Source organism: Vanellus vanellus (assembly GCF_965231255.1).
Source record: "Vanellus vanellus genome assembly, chromosome: Z".
Taxonomy (NCBI): domain Eukaryota; kingdom Metazoa; phylum Chordata; class Aves; order Charadriiformes; family Charadriidae; genus Vanellus; species Vanellus vanellus.
In genome coordinates this window covers 30,319,771-30,338,963 of record NC_138908.1, presented here as the reverse complement: position 1 = coordinate 30,338,963, position 19,193 = coordinate 30,319,771, and the positions used below count along the sequence as shown (strand labels likewise).

Sequence of the window (19,193 nt, the reverse complement as noted above, 5' to 3'; positions counted from 1 at the left end):
GAAGGGAGGAGGACAGTTTTAAAGCACCAAACGAGAGAATGAAGTGCTTGGTGTGCATTTTCTTTTTCATTAATGCTCCTGGAGTATCTCTTTCCTGCACGTGTTTCCCTCCAGCATTATGGTTAATGAATATCTAGATGCTAGCTCTTCAGAGCTATTTACTTGGAATTTGACATGACTTAGTGAACCTTAAGATGTTGGGAAGGTAAGGGTAATTTTACAGCCCTGTCTACCTTCATGCCAGGAAAAATACTTACCCTTCTAGATTTGATAGTTTTGATAGAATTCAGTGAGGGATAATTGCAATTTTCCGTTCAATATCTTTTAAAACTGATCTCCTGCCTATTCTATTCTGGATAGAGAATCCATCTGCAGATTTCATTACAGGAAGAATATCATCACCACCACCACGTCCCGTCTCTCCCCTCCCCCCCCCCCGAATCTAATTCAGTTAAAATTTTAAAATAGAAATATCTCTCTCTCTCATATTAACAAGTCCTTTGCAAACAGTACCAAAAAGAGGTGGAGCAGTTGATTCTGGACAAAAGAACCAGAAGGCACTTAAGGCTGTGGACTTCTGACATTTTTATTATGGAGGCACCATGCCATGGTAGTCGTGTGTGTTGCTCAGTCATCGACTACATTTCACAATTCCAAGATTGATATGACATAGCGCTTAATTATGATACTGGTAGCCATAGAGAGTTTCACAGAATATATTCTTAAGTATCTCAGAAACTTGTAATATAAGATTAAATTAAGCTTCACTTAAAAGAATGATAATTTGATATGCTCACAAAAATCAGAACTTTGAAGTTCTCTTCACTCCTCTGTGATTAAAAAGAATGTTAAATAATCTTTTGTTAATTTTAATTGGTCTATACACTACAGGTAGCGTTCTGGTTTGAGGACAAGTAGTCACTTTTCAATGCTAGGATTACTGCAAACCAAAACCAGTAGCTAATTTTAACTGATGAGTAAGAAAATTATTTCCCAAATGCTCTGATTACTTCAGCAAATACTAACTCTGTTGCAGTTAGAACTGCAGCTGGGGTCTTAGAGTACTGCAGTAATAAAAGGTCTCTGATTAATTTCTTACATGCGGTCAGTGGTATGTGATTTTCTGACATGATTTCTGGATTTTCAGAGAAGACAGACTTAAAACTGAGCTCGCTGAAACACCTGTGAAAAATAAAATATTTACTTTTAGCAAATAAATAACAATAATGTCCAAGTATGTTCTTTGGGCTTCAGCCTTAGTGCGTGAACTCGATCTAGATTTAAGCCTTCTAACAGGACCAAAAGTTTATATTTTAAAACCTCTCAAAGTCTTGAGCCAGCGATTCCCATAAGTCTTCAATAATTATGTATTTTTCAGCTCACTTTCAACAAAGCTCACGAAATGTACTTTGGCAGTAGCCGCTCTTAGGACAACAACTTTTTGACTCTAGTATTTCATCCGCCACTGAACTACTCTAATTGTCTGCAGAACTGTCAAAACCGGGGTTATTGCAACATTAAGCAATGTCTGTATTAAACCTCTGTGCTCTGCAGCAGTCTGGTTTTAGCAGTTCTAGCAGTTCTGCCAGCTCCTTGGTAACAGCTTAAGAACAGACCTGCAGCATCTCTCACCTTCTTCTTCTCATCTTCATTCCTCTACATGATTTTTAGCCCAGCAGTTATTACAGTAAGCCCCCATCTTAGCGGTATGAACTTAACTCAGATATGAACTCTTCATTAAGCATTTCCCAAGAACGCAACACGCTCCACAGGATCCCAGATATGTCACATGAGTAACTTTTCCCCTGGGATGTCTTCCTTTTCTATTATTTGAAAACACCCTTGGTTGATTTTGGGGAAAGATCAATCTGCCTGTATTTCCAAAATCCTCACCAAAATGAGAATACAATGCTTTGATTTTGCAGGGATGCACAAGCTTCGCTGACTGCAACAGCCATCCAAGAGTAAAGGTGGGTATTGGCTAGCAAGGGAAATGGCACACTTTAAAAAACTTCAGCTGTTGAGGGGCTGCAGGTGATGCGCATCGGTGTCCTGATCTGGAGGCTCTGGAGAAAACAAATTGATTGGAGAGTGCAGTTAAGGATGTTGGTAAAAAGCCAGAATAGGGTTGGGAAGATGGGTTCAGAAGGTGAACAATGGGGAGAGGGAGAGTGAGGCTGAGAGAAAGTCTTTCCTTCCTTGCCTCTGGGGTTGGCTGGCAAAAACACACACTGGGGAACACTAAGGGTGAAGCTGTGGGGTGGGAATTTGGGCTGGGAAAATCAGGGGCGTTCAGCACCGAGCTGGGCTGGGATACTTCAGGTTGGAATAGTAGGGGTCAGAGGGACTGGGACACCATCTCCCCAGTGACCGCTTAGCTGTCACCCCAGCCATGCACACTCACCTGACCCCCCTTTCCCACTAAGTGTAACCAAACACCCCATAGACGGCTGTAAGACAGTCATCCTTCCAACAACGCCCTCCTTTTTGTTGGTGCAAACACGGTACCTCAAACTATACAGGATCGAGTGTGGTAATACCCAGCTCTCACAATTAGTGACACCAATTTGCTCAAGTTTAGAATTATTATTTTTTTTTTTTTGCAGGAAAAATATTTCACATGGTTTTAGTGAGTAGCGTGTATTTTCACTGCCTTTCATTTACAACCTTCAACACAAGAAGGCACGAAGTTGTATTAAAAGTTTGCAAATCAATTCCAGAATAGAGCTGGTACAGCTGGATTAATTTTCTCAGTGAGAATGTGCCCATGCTGTGGTTTGCCAACAAGATCTGGCCCATCCCTCACAGACTTCTTTACCAGAGGCCCTTCAAATATTGCCCAAGATTGACCTGTGCAATGTATGAATTGTTTTGGCAGTCTGTGTCCTGCTTCCCTTTTCTCAAGATGCTGCAGGGTCCTTTTTGGCCATGGGGTGGGAGGCAAATTGATGAGTATCTCCTTTATATTCAGTCACATAACAAATCACCTATGGTGCCAAGGAAGCACTTTAGGAGGGTAAGGGGAAATAGACCACTACTTCCTGGCTATGGGTACATCATGATGTCGTCTTCTATGTTAGTTCTATAAAGGAAGAGATGTCCAGGTGCACAGGAACTTCCGTATGAGGCCACATTAATTGCTGTGGCTAGAGGTTGTGAGCCATTTGTTACAGAAAGATGAAGCAGTTAACCAAGGTTCGGAGAGCAGCTACCTCACGTATAATTCATATGTATTATTGCAGACCACTACATGGCTACATTTTTCCTTATAGCTAGAATAAAAGAGTACTGTAGCGAATCAAGCTTGGACTAAGTAGTTTGGGGTCACAGTTAGACCTGAGGTGATGACTAAGCATAGAACTATAATTGATTGCTTTGAAGTTTCTTCATAAAATGCAGCTGACACATATGTATCTCAAAGGACTGTTGCTCAGTTTACTTCTTGTAAATGATTAAGATTCATGAAGATATTATACAATGGAAGAAAACAAACTTGAAATACAGTCTTGATAATCCACAATAAATGCATGCAATTTTTCTGTATTTATCAGTTTATGTAAATAATGGAGTTTTGGAATAAACTGGAAATTATGCACTTGACCAGGACTTGCCACTTTTCTGGAAAACTACATCCCCTGTCAATTTTTTTCTACAATATATCATACAGAATATGAAAAAATATCTAAGATTTTTTAAAACAATTACTCTGCTCGTATATTTTAAGTGGGAATTATATTGATATAATATAAATTTAAAGCCTACTGCTGAGCTTTAGAGTGTAAAACAAATTAAGCAGCTTCCACAACAGGTTTATGAAGGCGCTACAAGTAATTAAAAACATAGAATTATTTTATTTGTATGTTAGGTCTAGAAATAGTTCTTTTCAACAGGACAATGGCAATTCTTACTTTTTTATGCAAATTAACAATCATCATTAAATGTCATTATTTATTACAAAGCAATGTTTCACTGTTAAAAGTTTTGAAAATAAAAAAAATAAGGTAGTTACCAATAAATTGGTAGGGCTAGGGTGTTAGAAGATACATGCTAGAAATATTCTTTGTTTTAGTATTGGCCTTATCTAAAGGAAGATCTTTCACTGACCCCATACAGCATGAGACTATAAGGATGGGTGGACCAGAACGTGCTCTCCATTACTCAGTCGTTCTCCACTTATATCTTAAGAAGAAAAATGGGACTACAGAGAAAAATGAAAAGGATAAGAAACAAATAACCTCCCCTCCTTTCTGCTCCTAGCCGTGTCTCACACAATTTTATTTCTTGGCTACTGCTTCGGGAGTGTTTCACAAATAAAAGCTTCAGCATTAGAGTTCTGAGAACAAAGCTTAAATTTCAGGTGTAACCATACTAAGTTGTTGGAAGAATGAAGAGATACAAGTGACAGGACTACATATCTGTCCCAACATCGCCCACTAAAACAAACCTTCATCAGTAAAAGTGGATGACTCATAACAGGCATTACCTATTTTAATAGTCTTTACTACTCTCTAATAGAAGCAAGAGATTGTCTACATTTATTTCTGTAAAAGTAAAAATACGACCACCTCATTTCAGCCATAGTACACAAAAAGAAGCTAGAATTTAATTAATTTGCTGTTCAAATAAAACAATCCTAGAGAAATTTGCAATAAATGGTTTCATCAGGAAGAAAAGCTGTATAAGGATGATCTCCCTTAGTGTCTTCCGTCTTGCCCGTCTTCCTAAGTAATGGTGAGGTAATTTCCTACCAAAAAAAGCTGTTGTCACTGGACACAACCCTAAGCATAACACGAGATTGAAACAGCTCCTTAAAGCACGTCGCTACAGGAGTCCTTGACTGGGATTTTACACTTTAAGTGGGAACCCTGCAGCTAAACAATAAGGGCTGTGGAGATCACAAGATCCACGTTGGTGACAGAACATCGTACAGGGACAAAACAAGCCAATCAAGCTCTGAAAAGAAGGAAGACAGGCATCCCAGGTATTCAGCCAGGGGAGTCAGTGCTCCAGGTTGCTGTGCTGTCCATGGCTCAAAGGGCAGTCAGAGCACACTCCTTTTGTAGGAGCATCTGTGGAAAATTCTGTGGAAACTGCCATCCTTTTATGGTTGGTGCTTGAATCCTCTGCAAGTCTTGTTCTTGATAGTAGTGAAAGGTTCTCAGACACCAGGACATCTGCACTGACGATCAAAATGGGGAAAACACCGAGTGACTGCACGCAGGTAAACGTGCCAACACAGCAGCTGATGGACTAATGGCAATCCATCAGAGCATGAATTTCTCTGTCCTTAAAACTAATAGCAGCGATACTTTTTTTTAGTGTGCTCTTTCAGACTGACCAACAATCTGATCTTTTTAGGTAGTACTGGAAATGGTAGACTAGAAATACATAGCAGGATTAAGATGGAAGTCTTAGACTTCCATGTACAGTAGATGAAACACCTGTATCTTTAACAACACCCATACAAGGGGTTCTCTTGCAGTCACCAGAATTCTTACTTTCCAAAACCCCTTATGGACAGGCAAGATTAGTATCTGATTTATGCTTTGGAAGTGGACACACTCCTTGAAGACTTTTCATTACAAGTGAACAAAAGAAGGATCAAATCTGCATGCACAGAAAAGTAGTTAAAATGTCTTATTTGCAGAGGATATGGGATTCTCCTAAATATTAAGATACACCATAACAGTCAGCATCATAAGCAACGGAGGCTATCTCCACCATCACACTTTATACTCAAGACTTAACTGAAACCAGAGGAGAAAAATGTAAACAATTGCAAATGTGATTTGCAAATCTGTGAATATGATTGAATAAAAAAGTTCACACAATGTAAGTAGGATAACTGCCAAAGATCCTAATCATCAAAGCCACCAAGTATTTGTCTTGCTTATTTCAGAGATACCCGAGATGCCTTTAGCAAAAATGGATGCAGACTAACCACGTTATGTTAGACATGCTCAGCCACAATGCCGCAATATAGCTATGCCGATGGTGAACCAGGCTTAGTTGGACTGCTCCATCTGTGCTCTATTGATGGATCTATGCAATACCCAAGCAGTAAGAATGAGTCAGTGCTTGGAGATGCTCCAACTTCTAGATTTTCACCACTTGAAGTGGAAGATGCATGGCATACATGCACAATCTTATCAGACACCACTCCTCTGCCTCAACACTGCTTCAGCAATTTAAGCTCAGAAGGAGAGCAATTCAAAACACTCCAGATCTCGGGAAGATTAAGAGTTAAGAAATGAAGCATCATTAATTAACTGAGTCCCAGCCTACATTAAACAAGCTTAAACTTAATGTGCAACAACTGTGCCTACAGTGAGATCCTTACAGATACTCGGCGGACAGATTTTGGTTCTGTATTAATGCTTTCATAGAAACCCTGCTTAATTGGAAAAAATGCTCAACATTGCAAGAGCAGTGAAAAATTAAGAGCAACAGATGTAGCTCCAACCACAGGATACCAGGCTAGATATCCTCCCTAATTATTAAATTACATATTCAAATTTAGTACTTAAGACTGTAATGCTTTTATGGCTAAACCTGAGAAAAAGTAATGCTGTAGAAAAAAACCACAGCAGAAAACTACAAGAGCCCGCACATCCTTTTAGTTTAAATTTAATTTGTCAGATAGAAGTTACCTATGTACAATCAGTGTGCATTGTAACAATTCTGTCAATAAAGTCATTCAAATCTTCTAAAATATTAACTGGCTGCATAGCACATTCAACATTATTGCCCGTGTTGAAGAGGGAACACAAATGGATTTACAATAAATTTTGGCTGATTTGGATTCTGAAGTGTTCAGATATTTAACACTCCTTTAAAACCAATGCACCTGAAAAGCTTTCCAGAGCACAGTTTAGCTGGGTATTTCTTACCATTTCATTTCAAACAATCACAAAACTGACAGTTTAATAGGAAAAAAAAAACAACACAAAAAAAAAAAAACCAAAAAAAAACACAACAAAACCCCCCAAAACATGTATCTAAAGTATCCATAAAAAAAGAGCACTAAATGGAATAAAATGTTCCCTTTCCCCATTTTTACATTCTGAACAGTGATTCCATCAAGATATTTCATTAAAACATGTAAGTACATTGATTTTCTTTCATACTCGTGACAAGAAGGCCTGAGTTGGTGGGGAAAGGAATAGTCAAAAAAAGCCTGAGAGGGGAAAAAAGCTCATTTAATTAATTTACAATAATTTACAGCCATTTGCTTCTGGGTTTTTTTTTGTTTGTTTTTATTATTATTTGTTTGTTTTGTAAAAAGGCATTATAACTGATCACAAACAGGAGAAATCCTGGCTATTTTACAGTTATAGGTACAGAATTTAAATATTCAAGCTTGTGATGAAAAGCGGCAAGGTGGTCGCAGTGTACAATGTAAACAAGTAGCTTTGGAAAGTGAACAAAATCCTTGAGAGTTCTTTACTAAGAAACAAAAGAAAATAAACTCCTCATTCCTTCCTGAAATATGAGCACAGGTCAGTGTTGTTTAGAAGTTCATTTACAAACATAATTTAAAACGTGTTCAAACTAAAACCACTTTGACATGAAGAGTTTTATTGTAAGATCCAGTCTGAAAGGGGCAGTGTTGAGGTCCCTGTAAAAGTAAACATCTTCCATTTCTTAAAAAAGAGTGCCACAGCATTTGCAGCACAGTGCAGCATAAACTTTAAATACAAAAATATTTTTCTTCTGTTGGGATAATAGACCTTGCATCCTGGAAAGAAGTAACAATACTGCTACTGATAGAATATCCAGTCCGTATCTTTCAAGTCATGTAAGGCAATTACTGTGTTAGTTTACTGTATATGGCTAAAAGAAGGTCCAGAAAATGTCAGTCTTTGTTATGTTTTCCGGCTACTCCATGTATGTTCAGGTGTACTTTTGTGATCTGATGAGTGTTCAAATGGAGATCTGTGTCCTAGGGGAGATCTTGAACCATAAGGAGACCTCTGATCTAATGGCGACCTTGGGCCACTACCCGAAGCTCTGTGGTCCATTTGCCAGTCTGAGTGGTACCTATAATCTCTAGAAGATTTGTGATGGCTGTACTCTGAAGTGGAACGGTGATCTGAATGTATCCTGTGGTCTGAATGGGAACGGTGATCTGAATGAGCCCGGCTGTCTTTTAAACTTCCTTCCAGGTTTGACCTGTGGTCTCTGCTCCTGTAGTCATCTAACTTTCTATGTTTACTGTCACTGTAGTATCTAAAAAATAGATATTAGTTGTATTAGTGTTACTGAACACACATTAAGAGCCACAATTATGTCAAATCAAAAGAACTGCATTGGAGAGATATCATACTTGCAATTTTGCATTACTCAAGAACATATGTTTTGGTGCTTGCTACAAGCATACTACAGAAACAGGAAGGGAATTCTGAACAGGTTTAAAATTTGGCGAAGAAACTCACCTGCTGTCTTGTTTGTAGTGATCCCAGTCTCTGTGATCTTTTCCATTGCTGAAGGCTGAATAGGGCCTTTTCCTAGAGTCACTTTTCTTGTAAGCATCTCCCTGATGCCTGTCTTTATGATGATCATGGTATTGTGACAAATGCCTATCAGAAGAGTAACTATCCCTGCTACTGTCATCATGGTTTGTATTCTCCTTCAGTCTTTCCACATCTGTTTAATAAAGCAGAGGTTAAAAGGAAGTCTCATACACTCTTTTCTTCACCTAATTCAAAAAGCACTTGTACCTGTCAGGTGTAAAGCAGTATGGAAGTGACATTATAATTTGACAGAATCAAGATCTAAATAGTCGAAAGACAAATGCACTAACACGAGTGAAGTGAAAGAAACTTCAGAAGTAGGAGGGAAGCAAGCTAGAATGTAGATGTGTAGGACTCGGAAAGTGAACCTTTCAAGCTCTCCGTTCAATCTATGAAGCTAAGAGTGGTCCAAATCAGCAGTAAGTAGAGGTGCCTTTAATAAAGCAATTTTAGACAGAAAGGTAGCAACTTCCTCTCCAAGAAGGAATGGCCTTTGCATGAACAAGAGTTTTAAAAGTACACCTTGTTAATGAAAAACTTTCAGTGGTATTTCTAAAAACACATTATGCAGATTTTAAGTCCACGAAAATACACTAGTAGTGTTACATAACACAGGATAAAAGCAAGAGTTAATAGAAGGCAGGTGTGGCAGCACAGAAAAATCAGTCTTATTGTCAACAATAAAAGACAGCTCATGTAATTAATTATAAACTATGACTTCAAGGAATAGCTTGCTCTCTTACACAGCAGTGGCACTGTAACAGCTACAAATAGGCACAGAATTTCCAAGAAAACTACAGGTCTTGAGTAGACCTCTCTCCCTCTCCAAAATTAAACACACAAAAGGCTTCCGAATTTTTTTTTTAAAGGATGGTGAAATAACTTGCTATTAAAACCAGTAAGTACCAGCTTCATTCTGCACTCAGCTGGATTTCATCAGCAAACTAGTGAAGTTTTGCTAATCAGCTTATCTCTATGATACTTAGCAGTGTGGGAGGCAGATCTAGGAGACTTGTGAAGTGAAATAAACATGAAAATTAAGATATCTAACACAAGAATATACTTAAGGTTTCTTACCTGGATTTCTAATTACATGTGCATTCACATTGCTGCTAATATTCTGGTCATTTTGTTGCTAAAAGAGACACAAGTACAAAAACTCATTGCTAAATCCCAAAGTTCATCTGAATTCATTAGAAAAACATCCTAACAAAAGAGACTGCTTTACTACAAACACAAATGCTACTTGAAGTGTATTTCTGTGTTCCTTATAATCCTTTAAATCTAATAAAAGAGTTATAATACTTAAAATACATATTTCCCTATTTAGAAAGAGTCTGAAAATATTACCTGAGATTCTTGGCGTTTTTTGATTGCATGTTTATAAAGTTTGTGCAGCTTTCTAGCATCAAATTCTGTAAACTTAGAGACAAAAATCCACAAATTTCTGAGGAAGAAGAAAAGAGAAGTTATAATTCTTCTATATATTTGTTTTTCTTGCATTATGCAAGAACATGGATTTAACTGAAATTATTTGAACAGTACTTCAGTAAAACAGCAACACTACAAAATTTACACAGTATTGCCTAGCTGCACAGCAAACATTACCTAGCTGTATTTCAAACACAGGAAAGATTAATTCCTTTAACAATTTGTCACTTTATAATACTTACCATAAGTACTTCAGAGTGCAAAGTGCATGTAAAGTAGTACTAATAACAATGGTGTTAATATAATGATTTGTGAAACTGCTTAAAAACATGGTTATCAATTTATGTATGTCTTCTGAAAGTTTGTTTGAACTTTGAGTGTTTATCATTCAGTAAATAAAAACTTAAGTAAAGTAAGTTAAGTAAAAATTCTTCCAAACTTGAAATCTCTTGTAGGATGAGACATTTGACCTACAAGCCTCATTTCATGAAAATACCAGTAAGAGATTTTTTTCCACACAATTCCAAAGCTTGGCCAAAGCTTTTGAAATCACATGAGAACTGTGAAAGAGGATGGAAGTGGCATGGCAATAAATTTGTGCCTAATCTGTGGTTGAAGGAATGAAAGAACAAATCAAGTCTTTTGCTGTCAAGATGCCAAAACCCTAAAGAAAAACATTTTCTTCTATGATCACAGGTAACAGATCTGAAGTCTAGGACTCTTTTAGTCAAATTTATAGGTGGAAAGCTTAAGAGACTACAGAATACTAGTGTTTGGAAGTGTCTGAAGTGTGCAGGCTCAGGAAGCGACAGTCTGCTTCTTCATTGTGATTATTTAAACATTATAGTTTTGGTCTAGAGGTTTGCTAAAGTAGACAACCAGTCAATGGTGTGCCTAATGACACCTGTATACCTTTATATAAGCTAAGCAGCTTAACTACACTTCTTCTTATCAAAGACAGCCAAAATATGTATTTTATTAATCTACATATAATATTGTAGAATTATTATAATGGCTCTATTATGAGTTTCCACTTAAAGAAATATAACATTTACCAAAATGTAAGACATGGATCTTGGTTTTGTACTTCAGATTACCTTAATATTTTGAAGTAAAGCAAGTAAAAACAGCAGAAGCATTCTATACTAACAGAAGTCTTCAAGAAAATGAAACACTTCACAGAATTGTGTATATGGAACTGCAGAATGTATTTTCAAACATAAAAGATTAAAGTGCACATTCCGATAAAAGTAACTCAAATTGCATTAAGAACTTAACAATGAAATGTAAGAAGTTTACAAACCAACATTTTATTTTTTAAATTGTCACCTGATAAAGATGCACTTTTTTCACTTTTGAAATACATCTGAGTACATTATGATAAATACTTTTATCAAGTCATAATTAATAAGTAATATGTAATTTAAGAGTAAATTTCAAAAAGAATAGAGAATTCTGCAACTCAAAATCATAAAGCTCAACACAAATTTAGAATTTCCTATTTATTTAATAAAAAATAAAACCCTTAAACTTGAAAAAAAACAGATCCTTAAAGGTAAGAATGCTTTTCCACTAGACACAGTTTAAGTAACAATTTATATAGTGTTTGCCTTCAGTGAAGTGAGATGACTCCACCTACTGGACGAAATGCATTGCTATGCAGTATGAAAAAGTCAACCATTAGAAGTCTGAACCATCTACAATCATCTTTTTTATAGATTTCTATTTAAAACAGCAGAAAGACACAAGAAAGGGAGAATAAGGAACAAGAGAAATAATTAAAAACTATTCTTAATAGAAGCAATTATACATTTTCCATTTTCAAGAAAAAAAAACACAGATAACTTACTTTCTCCACTGTTTAATTTGTTCAGGATTTGTGTACTCCTTTAGACATTCAGTAATGTGATCCCCAATTTTGATTAGACACTGTCTAGTATGTTCCAGCTGCTCTCTTTCAGAAAGGCCCTTCTCTGGTCTATCCAGCTGTTTCAGTGCTGCTTTGACAGGCCTCATTCTTTCTTTGCACTGTAAAATGGAAAAAAAACCAAAGGATTTATTAATTCAATGAAAAAAAAAAAAGAATTCTAAAACATGACCCGCCCTTTACTGTGATATACATACACAGGCAAGGACAATATTGTTACAAGCAAAATGAAACATAAGACTTGCTCACAGCTTTTAAAAGTGTTTTACAGGTTTCCTTTGGAAAAAGTTATATTTTAAACCCAGTTGGAAATTGTACTCCTCTATGAAACCATCAGATTGTACAAAATACAGATATCAAGAAGTTGAGAAAGCACCAATTTAAGGGATTTTTGGAGGAAAATGACTCATTACAACTGGGTTTTACAATCCGTTAAAACTTTTAGCACAAGCATATAGGACAAGACACTTTTTAGCACCTTGAAAGCTATACAAACTCGATGTCAAAATTAAATATGAGAAAGTTCAGTGCATTTCAAACACATACTTTCCGCAACAATTAAACTTGGCATTCAACAGAGGATTAACGCTGCTTCTCTGAGCAGTTTTTAAGCCTCCTACGCAGATACTAGCAGAACTTATGTTATCTAGACTAAAGCTAGTTTGGGTACGCCTAGATTAGTAACAGCAGTGGTGGCAACACAAATATATATCACGTGCATTCCTGACTTTTCGCAGTTTGAATCAAATGTTTTAATAATAAAACCAGATAAAACCAGTCAGCATGACTTAAATCACAGACACTTGCTTAGGAATACCATCCAACTACAATGGCATGGTAAACAGATGAAATGCATATTCTCCTTTCACTAAGAGCCAAATTAATTAAACCTGAACAACCCACAGCAGTAATTTTCATTTCAAAGTGTAGTTAAATATGCTAATTATGCAGCATCTGACCATGGCATAAGATAAACATCCATTCCAGAACAAAACGCCTGGACAAAAAAAAATTTCTATACACAAACCCAACCTAGAATTACTCCCAGTTAGAATTAAAGGAGGTAAATGTTTGGAATGGAATGAAATAGAGTATCGCCATTACCATGTAAGCATCTAGGGACAGCTCAGAAAAATCACAGAAGCTGTTCCATTGCCAGCTCATGCCAAGTAATTAAGCAGCTGCATTACATATTGCACTAGCCACAGCTTAAAGTAGCCTTTAAAAAACAGCTTACAGAGTGCCCTGCTTAAATCAGAAAGATAGAACTGTACATGAAATCAAATTATTTTCTGTCACTTAGCCACACAAACAGATCCATCTGAATCACTGAAGGCTCACCCTGGAAATCACAGATGAGTTACTTGGAATGTTTAGAATAAAACCATACATTGACCAGCCACTCAAAGAGACTCTTACTTGCATGTCACAGCCAGAACCCACAACACAACACAACCCAACAGCACCCACAACCACAACCCAAATCTGGCTGGCAGAAACAAACAACTTGAAATCTGAATGATGAAACACCCACAGGAGAGTACTTGCTCAAAGTAACTCACTGATACCTTTCCAAAGGCCCCAGCCGACCTATAAAACTTTACATAAGTTATGTGTACGTACCTTTTTTCCCCTCTGTTCTGTTCTTAGTCAAGTAGTGATTAAACGAAATTCTTTTGGTGTCAGAGACATTACGCCAGCAAGGTATTTCTAAGGGCTTTAGCATTTGTTCCTTCCTGTGTCTACTAATTTAAGTCTGCAATACTTCAGGAGGGAAGTGCTGAAACTTAATTTGCTATCTTTCAAAGAAAGGCATACATGATAAGGCAAAGCACTGAACTGAAGTTCATTTATGTCTGCTCTTTAAAAAGCAGGATACACAAGTTATTCTTAAGGATGTATTTTTACAGTCTATATTCTAAATCTATTCAGCACACAGACCACTGGGTAAGTTTTCCTACCCTCCTGCATAAATACAGTAAACAACAACAAAATAAAATAAAACTACTGGAATTAACACAAAAATTACTTTAGTACAGTGTCAGTAACATTCATTGACCTGAGACTACTAGCAAAAGATCACCTGTGTTACTGAGCCCAATAACAGAATCAAGAACATCAGAAATTTTCCTCATTTAGACGATCAAGTACAAACAATAACTTATCAAAAAGGAACTTACCACACTAAAAGTTTTCTGATCCAGTTCTTCAGATTCTTCCAGTATAGGAACTGGTTCACTAGTTGCAGTAATATGAACTGGAGTATCTAACAATGGAATTTTTTTAGTTTTTTCTTTATTTTCAGATTTGATTTCATTTACCTAAGAACGAGATATAAAAATATTTAAGTAAATTTATTTTGGCTCTGGAATTATCCTATAATATACGACAATCCCCATAACTACTGCTTCTCTTCAATAACAAGAATAAAAAAATGCTGATATTCAATGACATTACTTTCTCTCTGGGATGGAAAAGGAAAATGGAAAAGGAATAAAAGAATTTCTTGCACACACTTGTACTCTCAGTTCAACTAAGATATGTATCATTGAAGATGTAATTTCCCACTAAACATGCCCGTTCTCATGGTTTCAGGTAGTAAAAATAAAACTTCAAATGATGTAGAAGACTTCAATGAAATGACAACTGATGAAATCCAAAATACCTTTTAACCTCAAAATCATTCACGTAAACCTAGTGGCCTTTTCTACCGCTATATAAGATAAGTAAACCTAGTTACCTTCTCTTCCTTTACTTCTTTTTCTTTCTGTGTGGATTCTTTTACTTTGTTTTCTCTCTTTTCTTTAATATCTTTTTCTTTTAATTCTTTCTTATCCTCTTTTTCTTTTTTCTCCCTTTTCAAATCCCTCTTATTTTCCTTTTCTTTTGTCTCTCTTTTTTCTTCAGCTTCCTTCTTTATACCAATATCTGGCTCAGGTTTTTCTTCATTTTCTTTTTCTGCTTTAATTTTTTTATGTGGTTGTTTCACTGAAACAATCTCATCCTGCAATATGCAAGCATATACGTCACATCAAACTGAGTTCCTATCTATACAAGTTTCATAACTATCAGATTAAAACATACTTTTTATCTGTGCATTTTTTTCTTTTTGGACATTGATTTAAAACCTATCAAATAGAACTGAATGCAGTTGTAAAGAAAGATGAGAACTACTCACTTCCTTGATGTGACAAACCAAGTATTGATTTGGCAGTAGTAGTGAGGGGTGAGAAATGATGTTCAATTAACTTAGAATTCTGTCCCTCTAAAAAGTAGTTAGGCTTTGAAAAGCTAAAAGCTATAATGAAGTTGATCTCAAAAAACTGAGCTGATTGGTCAGGACACTCAAGTGATGGAAAGGTTAGAAGACCTCTGTTCTAGTTAGCTTCTTTGTCCCAGTAACTTTTTACTAATCCCATATTAAACATTCACAGGAGAAGGTAACAGAGTCCCAACTTTCTCTTTTCCAGAGGTGTAATTTTTTTCAAGGCTTAAAAAGAAAGTCTTGATTACAGATTGTCTGATAGGGGCCCATTTAATTATTTGAAGGTGAACAAAATACCACTACACTGGTCTTTATAATATTCATTTTAGAAGTTTGAGATAGAAACTCAAATCCTTTCAGACACAGAAAAATACTACAGTAAGTAACAAAGTTATTATGTACAGGTGCAAGAAATATTATAATCTTTGAATTTATTTGAATACACCCTGGAAAGGCACATATAGAATCCATTGCAGAAAAACAGATGAAAGAAAGCCTAATACATGAATCTGAACAAGTTACTTAGATGAGGTATCAAGTAATCAGCCCAAACAGGACTTCAGTATTTAGGTATCATGGAAACTTCCCAGGAAAAATCCAATTACTTCAAGAGTTTCCTGAATGTTCTAGCAGTTAAATGGGTAAGTTTTAAATATTGTACATAGTATGCCAGCTAAGTAGCCAAAGCCAACCGTTTAGGCAGTTAAAGCCCATTCTTGTATATGGTCCGGTTTTCAGAAGTGCAATTATTAGTCTGTGTCCAAAAGTATTAAAAGTGATGAATAACTGTTATTAAATATACAAAAGGGGACAGCGTTCTAGGCATTTTCTCAAAACATAAGTCAATCAACTGACTAGCATTGTCTTCTATTTTGAGTGAAGATAAAGTCTATCACTCATTTTTTAAATAGTCTGAACAGTTAATTTGCTTAGTTTTAGTTCCCAGTAAATTAACATAGGCAAATGAATCCTGTGACACCACTTACAGTTCTTAGGCTTACAGGCCAAACAAATTATTCTATCTACAAACATAAGCCAGTCTACATTCAAATTTTTTACTTTTTTTTCTGGCTTTACATTTTATTCTTCATAGTAAAACCTACATACACAAAGGAATGCTTTCATTAAAAATGATTTTTTTGTTATAGATGTATCATGATTCTTCTAAGGCTGACTCAGTTTTAACTATGTATAGTTAAAACTCTTCTAGAGTGACAATTACAATGGTTTGTAGTAGTTTAAACTGGTTATGTAAGACAGTTTATTTTAAACCAAGTAGAAAGTATTTTAATGATACATACAGACTTGCACGGATTTATTTCAGCTACCTTCAAAGTCATAAAATTAGCTGTGACATGACCCTAAACTTTAGGTAAACTTTTCTTTCTAGTTGTTTCTGCTGTGTAAATGTTAGAAATAAAAAGACCCAACAAAAGTAGAGGCCTAAAGGAACACATCAGAAGTAACAGAACACAACAAGGTTAAATAGTCAGTTAAATAGTCTTATTGGACGATGAAAGCCATGATGTATACAGATTGCCCATGCAAGTCTTGAATAATCATTTATTCATGCTGCTCATTCAAATTGAACTTGATGTTTTTTGCTGAGCCTGAATAAAAAAAACTCTACCTGAAGAATCACACATTAGCCAGACACATTAGTTTTATAACTGTGTGTTACATTAGGTTTGCATTTCTAGCAGATGCAATACTGAAGTCTATAAAGAATGATGAAACTGAGCAATACCACTTGTATTATAAAAAATGTTGTGATCTAATTACAATTTGGAAAACTACTCATAATTCCTCAGCTACTGGCTTATCATTAAATTAAAACAGATAGTCTTCCGTGTTCTTGTACCGATGCAACATCAACTGTAACAGCCACAAGAAAGGATGACATTCAGGTGCTTCAATTTTGTTAAGACAAGCAGAAGATAAAATAGAAATTGATACCAATATGAAGAACTGAATACCCATCTTTACCATATGAAAGATATTTACCTTGTTATCCTCATCATCATCTTCATCAGATTTTTCCGAGGGTTGTGGTGAAGAATCGCTTTTTATTTCTTCTTTTATTTTTGCAGCCTTTATCACCTTATTCTTCTTAGTTCTTGTTTTCCTCCTCTTTGAACTGCCCTGAATGCAAATTGGTCTCTTTAATATGTCAACTGACAAGCATCTTTGCACCACAGTGGCAAAAAAAGAATTGTTTTTACATCAAATAGAGGGTTCATTTTATTTTTTTTTTTATTGCCACTAATGATCATCACTTTTCTCAGGACTGGAGACAGAGCATAGTGCAACAGCAGAGAATACATACAAATAGTAAGAGAATAATACAATATGAAACTCACAATTAATTTATTGAGTGAGTCTCGTGTAATATGACTAGCAATACAGAGTAATACTACACAACGGAAAAAAGAAAAAGGATCAGCTCACATGCCCATAACTGTATTGTTTTATCTCACTAACGAATACCAAATTTTACTTACTGCACCAGCAAGCCTTTGTGCTTCCTTCCTTGCAAGGTCTTTATTCAGTAATTTAATGAGGTAGTCTGCACGAGTCTGTAACTGCTTTGCCTGGGGTTTCTTATCTGGATCATCAGGCAAAATCTGAGGAGAACAATGGTAGTATCACAGCTATGAGTGCATATTATCAACTTTGGAAGATGCTAGCCTGGAGCACACAGAACAGAAAAAGCTGCATAAAAGAAGGTGGAAAACAATCAATTTCAACTATGCCTAGCAAATATGCCAGCATGCTTGAAGCAATGGAGAATTTCTTAAATGTTTTCATTTCTCTCCAATCATGCAGCCAATGGAAATTGTGTCACGGTTTAAAACAAATTCAAGAAACCAGCCTCAGATTTCTGCTTCAATTCTGACACTTTATCTAAGAAATTCTGAGCTCCTGACCTGTCATCCACACAGCTCCTGGCTCTGCCTCATTCATCTTCCAAATGCAGAACTCAATACAGGGTATTCCAGACACCAAAAAATACAAATGGGTGGTTTCAAAAAACAGGCAAATTAATGGAAGGCAGGAGTAGGAATGATTATTAAAGAAAACTGGCCCCAGCTCCTCAAATCCCAAAGATATAGGTTGTTGGCCATGTCACAAAGTTTACTTCATGACGGTCTTTCCCTTGCTCCTTAACGGTAGTGACCAACAGGTATTTATTGCACTGATTCTAGTACAGCTATTCTCATGTTGTGATTGAAAGGCAGCTTCAAGCGAAGAACGTGGGGATGAGGAAACCAAATAAAATCTCTAGAAAAATCTCCCTTCCAAATGTTCGAAAACACAAAATAGACAAAACTAGAACACCTAAAATAGAGAAGAAAAATACTGAAAAGAAAAATTCAAATGACAGATGTCCAACTACATGGAAATATGGCAACATAATTGACTGCAAGAAGGCATACTTCAACCGATACACAAGACCTTAAAATCTAATAACACAGGATAAGAAGGATACTAAAAAGTACAAGTCATGTATGTCTCCGCAGTTTCAGTTACCAGAAAATAAGCTCTTTCAGTAACTGTTCTTAGCAGCGTTATTACCTAAACAAAAAGAGTCCACGATTAAACATTGTGGATGACATACCTTCTGTGTCAAACTGAGATCAGGATCCATTTTTATCATTTCCCAGCTGCCATAACCATATTCATAGATGCCTATTAACAGATTGGAATCATCTTCCTTGCCCCAATCTATATCAAAATGAGCAGCCTTGGTGTGGCATGGGATAACATATCTAGCAGAAATAAATTAGAAAGACAAGTAAGGGATTTTTTACTTCTCAAGCTTAGCAAGGGGGAAAGGAGCATACTAAAAGAGATGTAACTGGATTTATTTTCTCTGCTAAGATGCTGGTATATTTAGGAAATTAATCCAAATACTTATCATTATGTTTTCTTAACATTTCCATAAAATACTTATTGAAATCAGCACTGGAATGTGTTTTAAAGCTAATTACAACCAAAATATGAAGAACAGACATCTGCTTTCGGCCATGAGATGCGTCACAGCGTTGGTTAATCG

At 36.1% G+C, this 19,193-nt stretch overlaps 1 protein-coding gene across 1 annotated transcript in view; it reads right to left on the bottom strand.

The window, feature by feature from the left end:
• Positions 1 to 6,645: 6,645 nt before the first annotated feature.
• CHD1 (chromodomain helicase DNA binding protein 1) overlaps positions 6,646 to 19,193 on the bottom strand; it is a 56,000-nt gene continuing 43,452 nt past the window's right edge. The window contains exons 27-36 of the mRNA XM_082498118.1: positions 18,756 to 18,906; positions 17,638 to 17,760; positions 17,141 to 17,278; positions 14,612 to 14,875; positions 14,052 to 14,192; positions 11,794 to 11,972; positions 9,864 to 9,960; positions 9,591 to 9,648; positions 8,436 to 8,646; positions 6,646 to 8,229 (exon numbers count right to left, since the gene is read on the bottom strand). Of these exons, the coding sequence (XP_082354244.1) occupies positions 7,866 to 8,229; positions 8,436 to 8,646; positions 9,591 to 9,648; positions 9,864 to 9,960; positions 11,794 to 11,972; positions 14,052 to 14,192; positions 14,612 to 14,875; positions 17,141 to 17,278; positions 17,638 to 17,760; positions 18,756 to 18,906 (1,726 nt within the window). The 3' untranslated portion in view covers positions 6,646 to 7,865. The remainder of the gene's footprint in view (positions 8,230 to 8,435; positions 8,647 to 9,590; positions 9,649 to 9,863; positions 9,961 to 11,793; positions 11,973 to 14,051; positions 14,193 to 14,611; positions 14,876 to 17,140; positions 17,279 to 17,637; positions 17,761 to 18,755; positions 18,907 to 19,193) is intronic.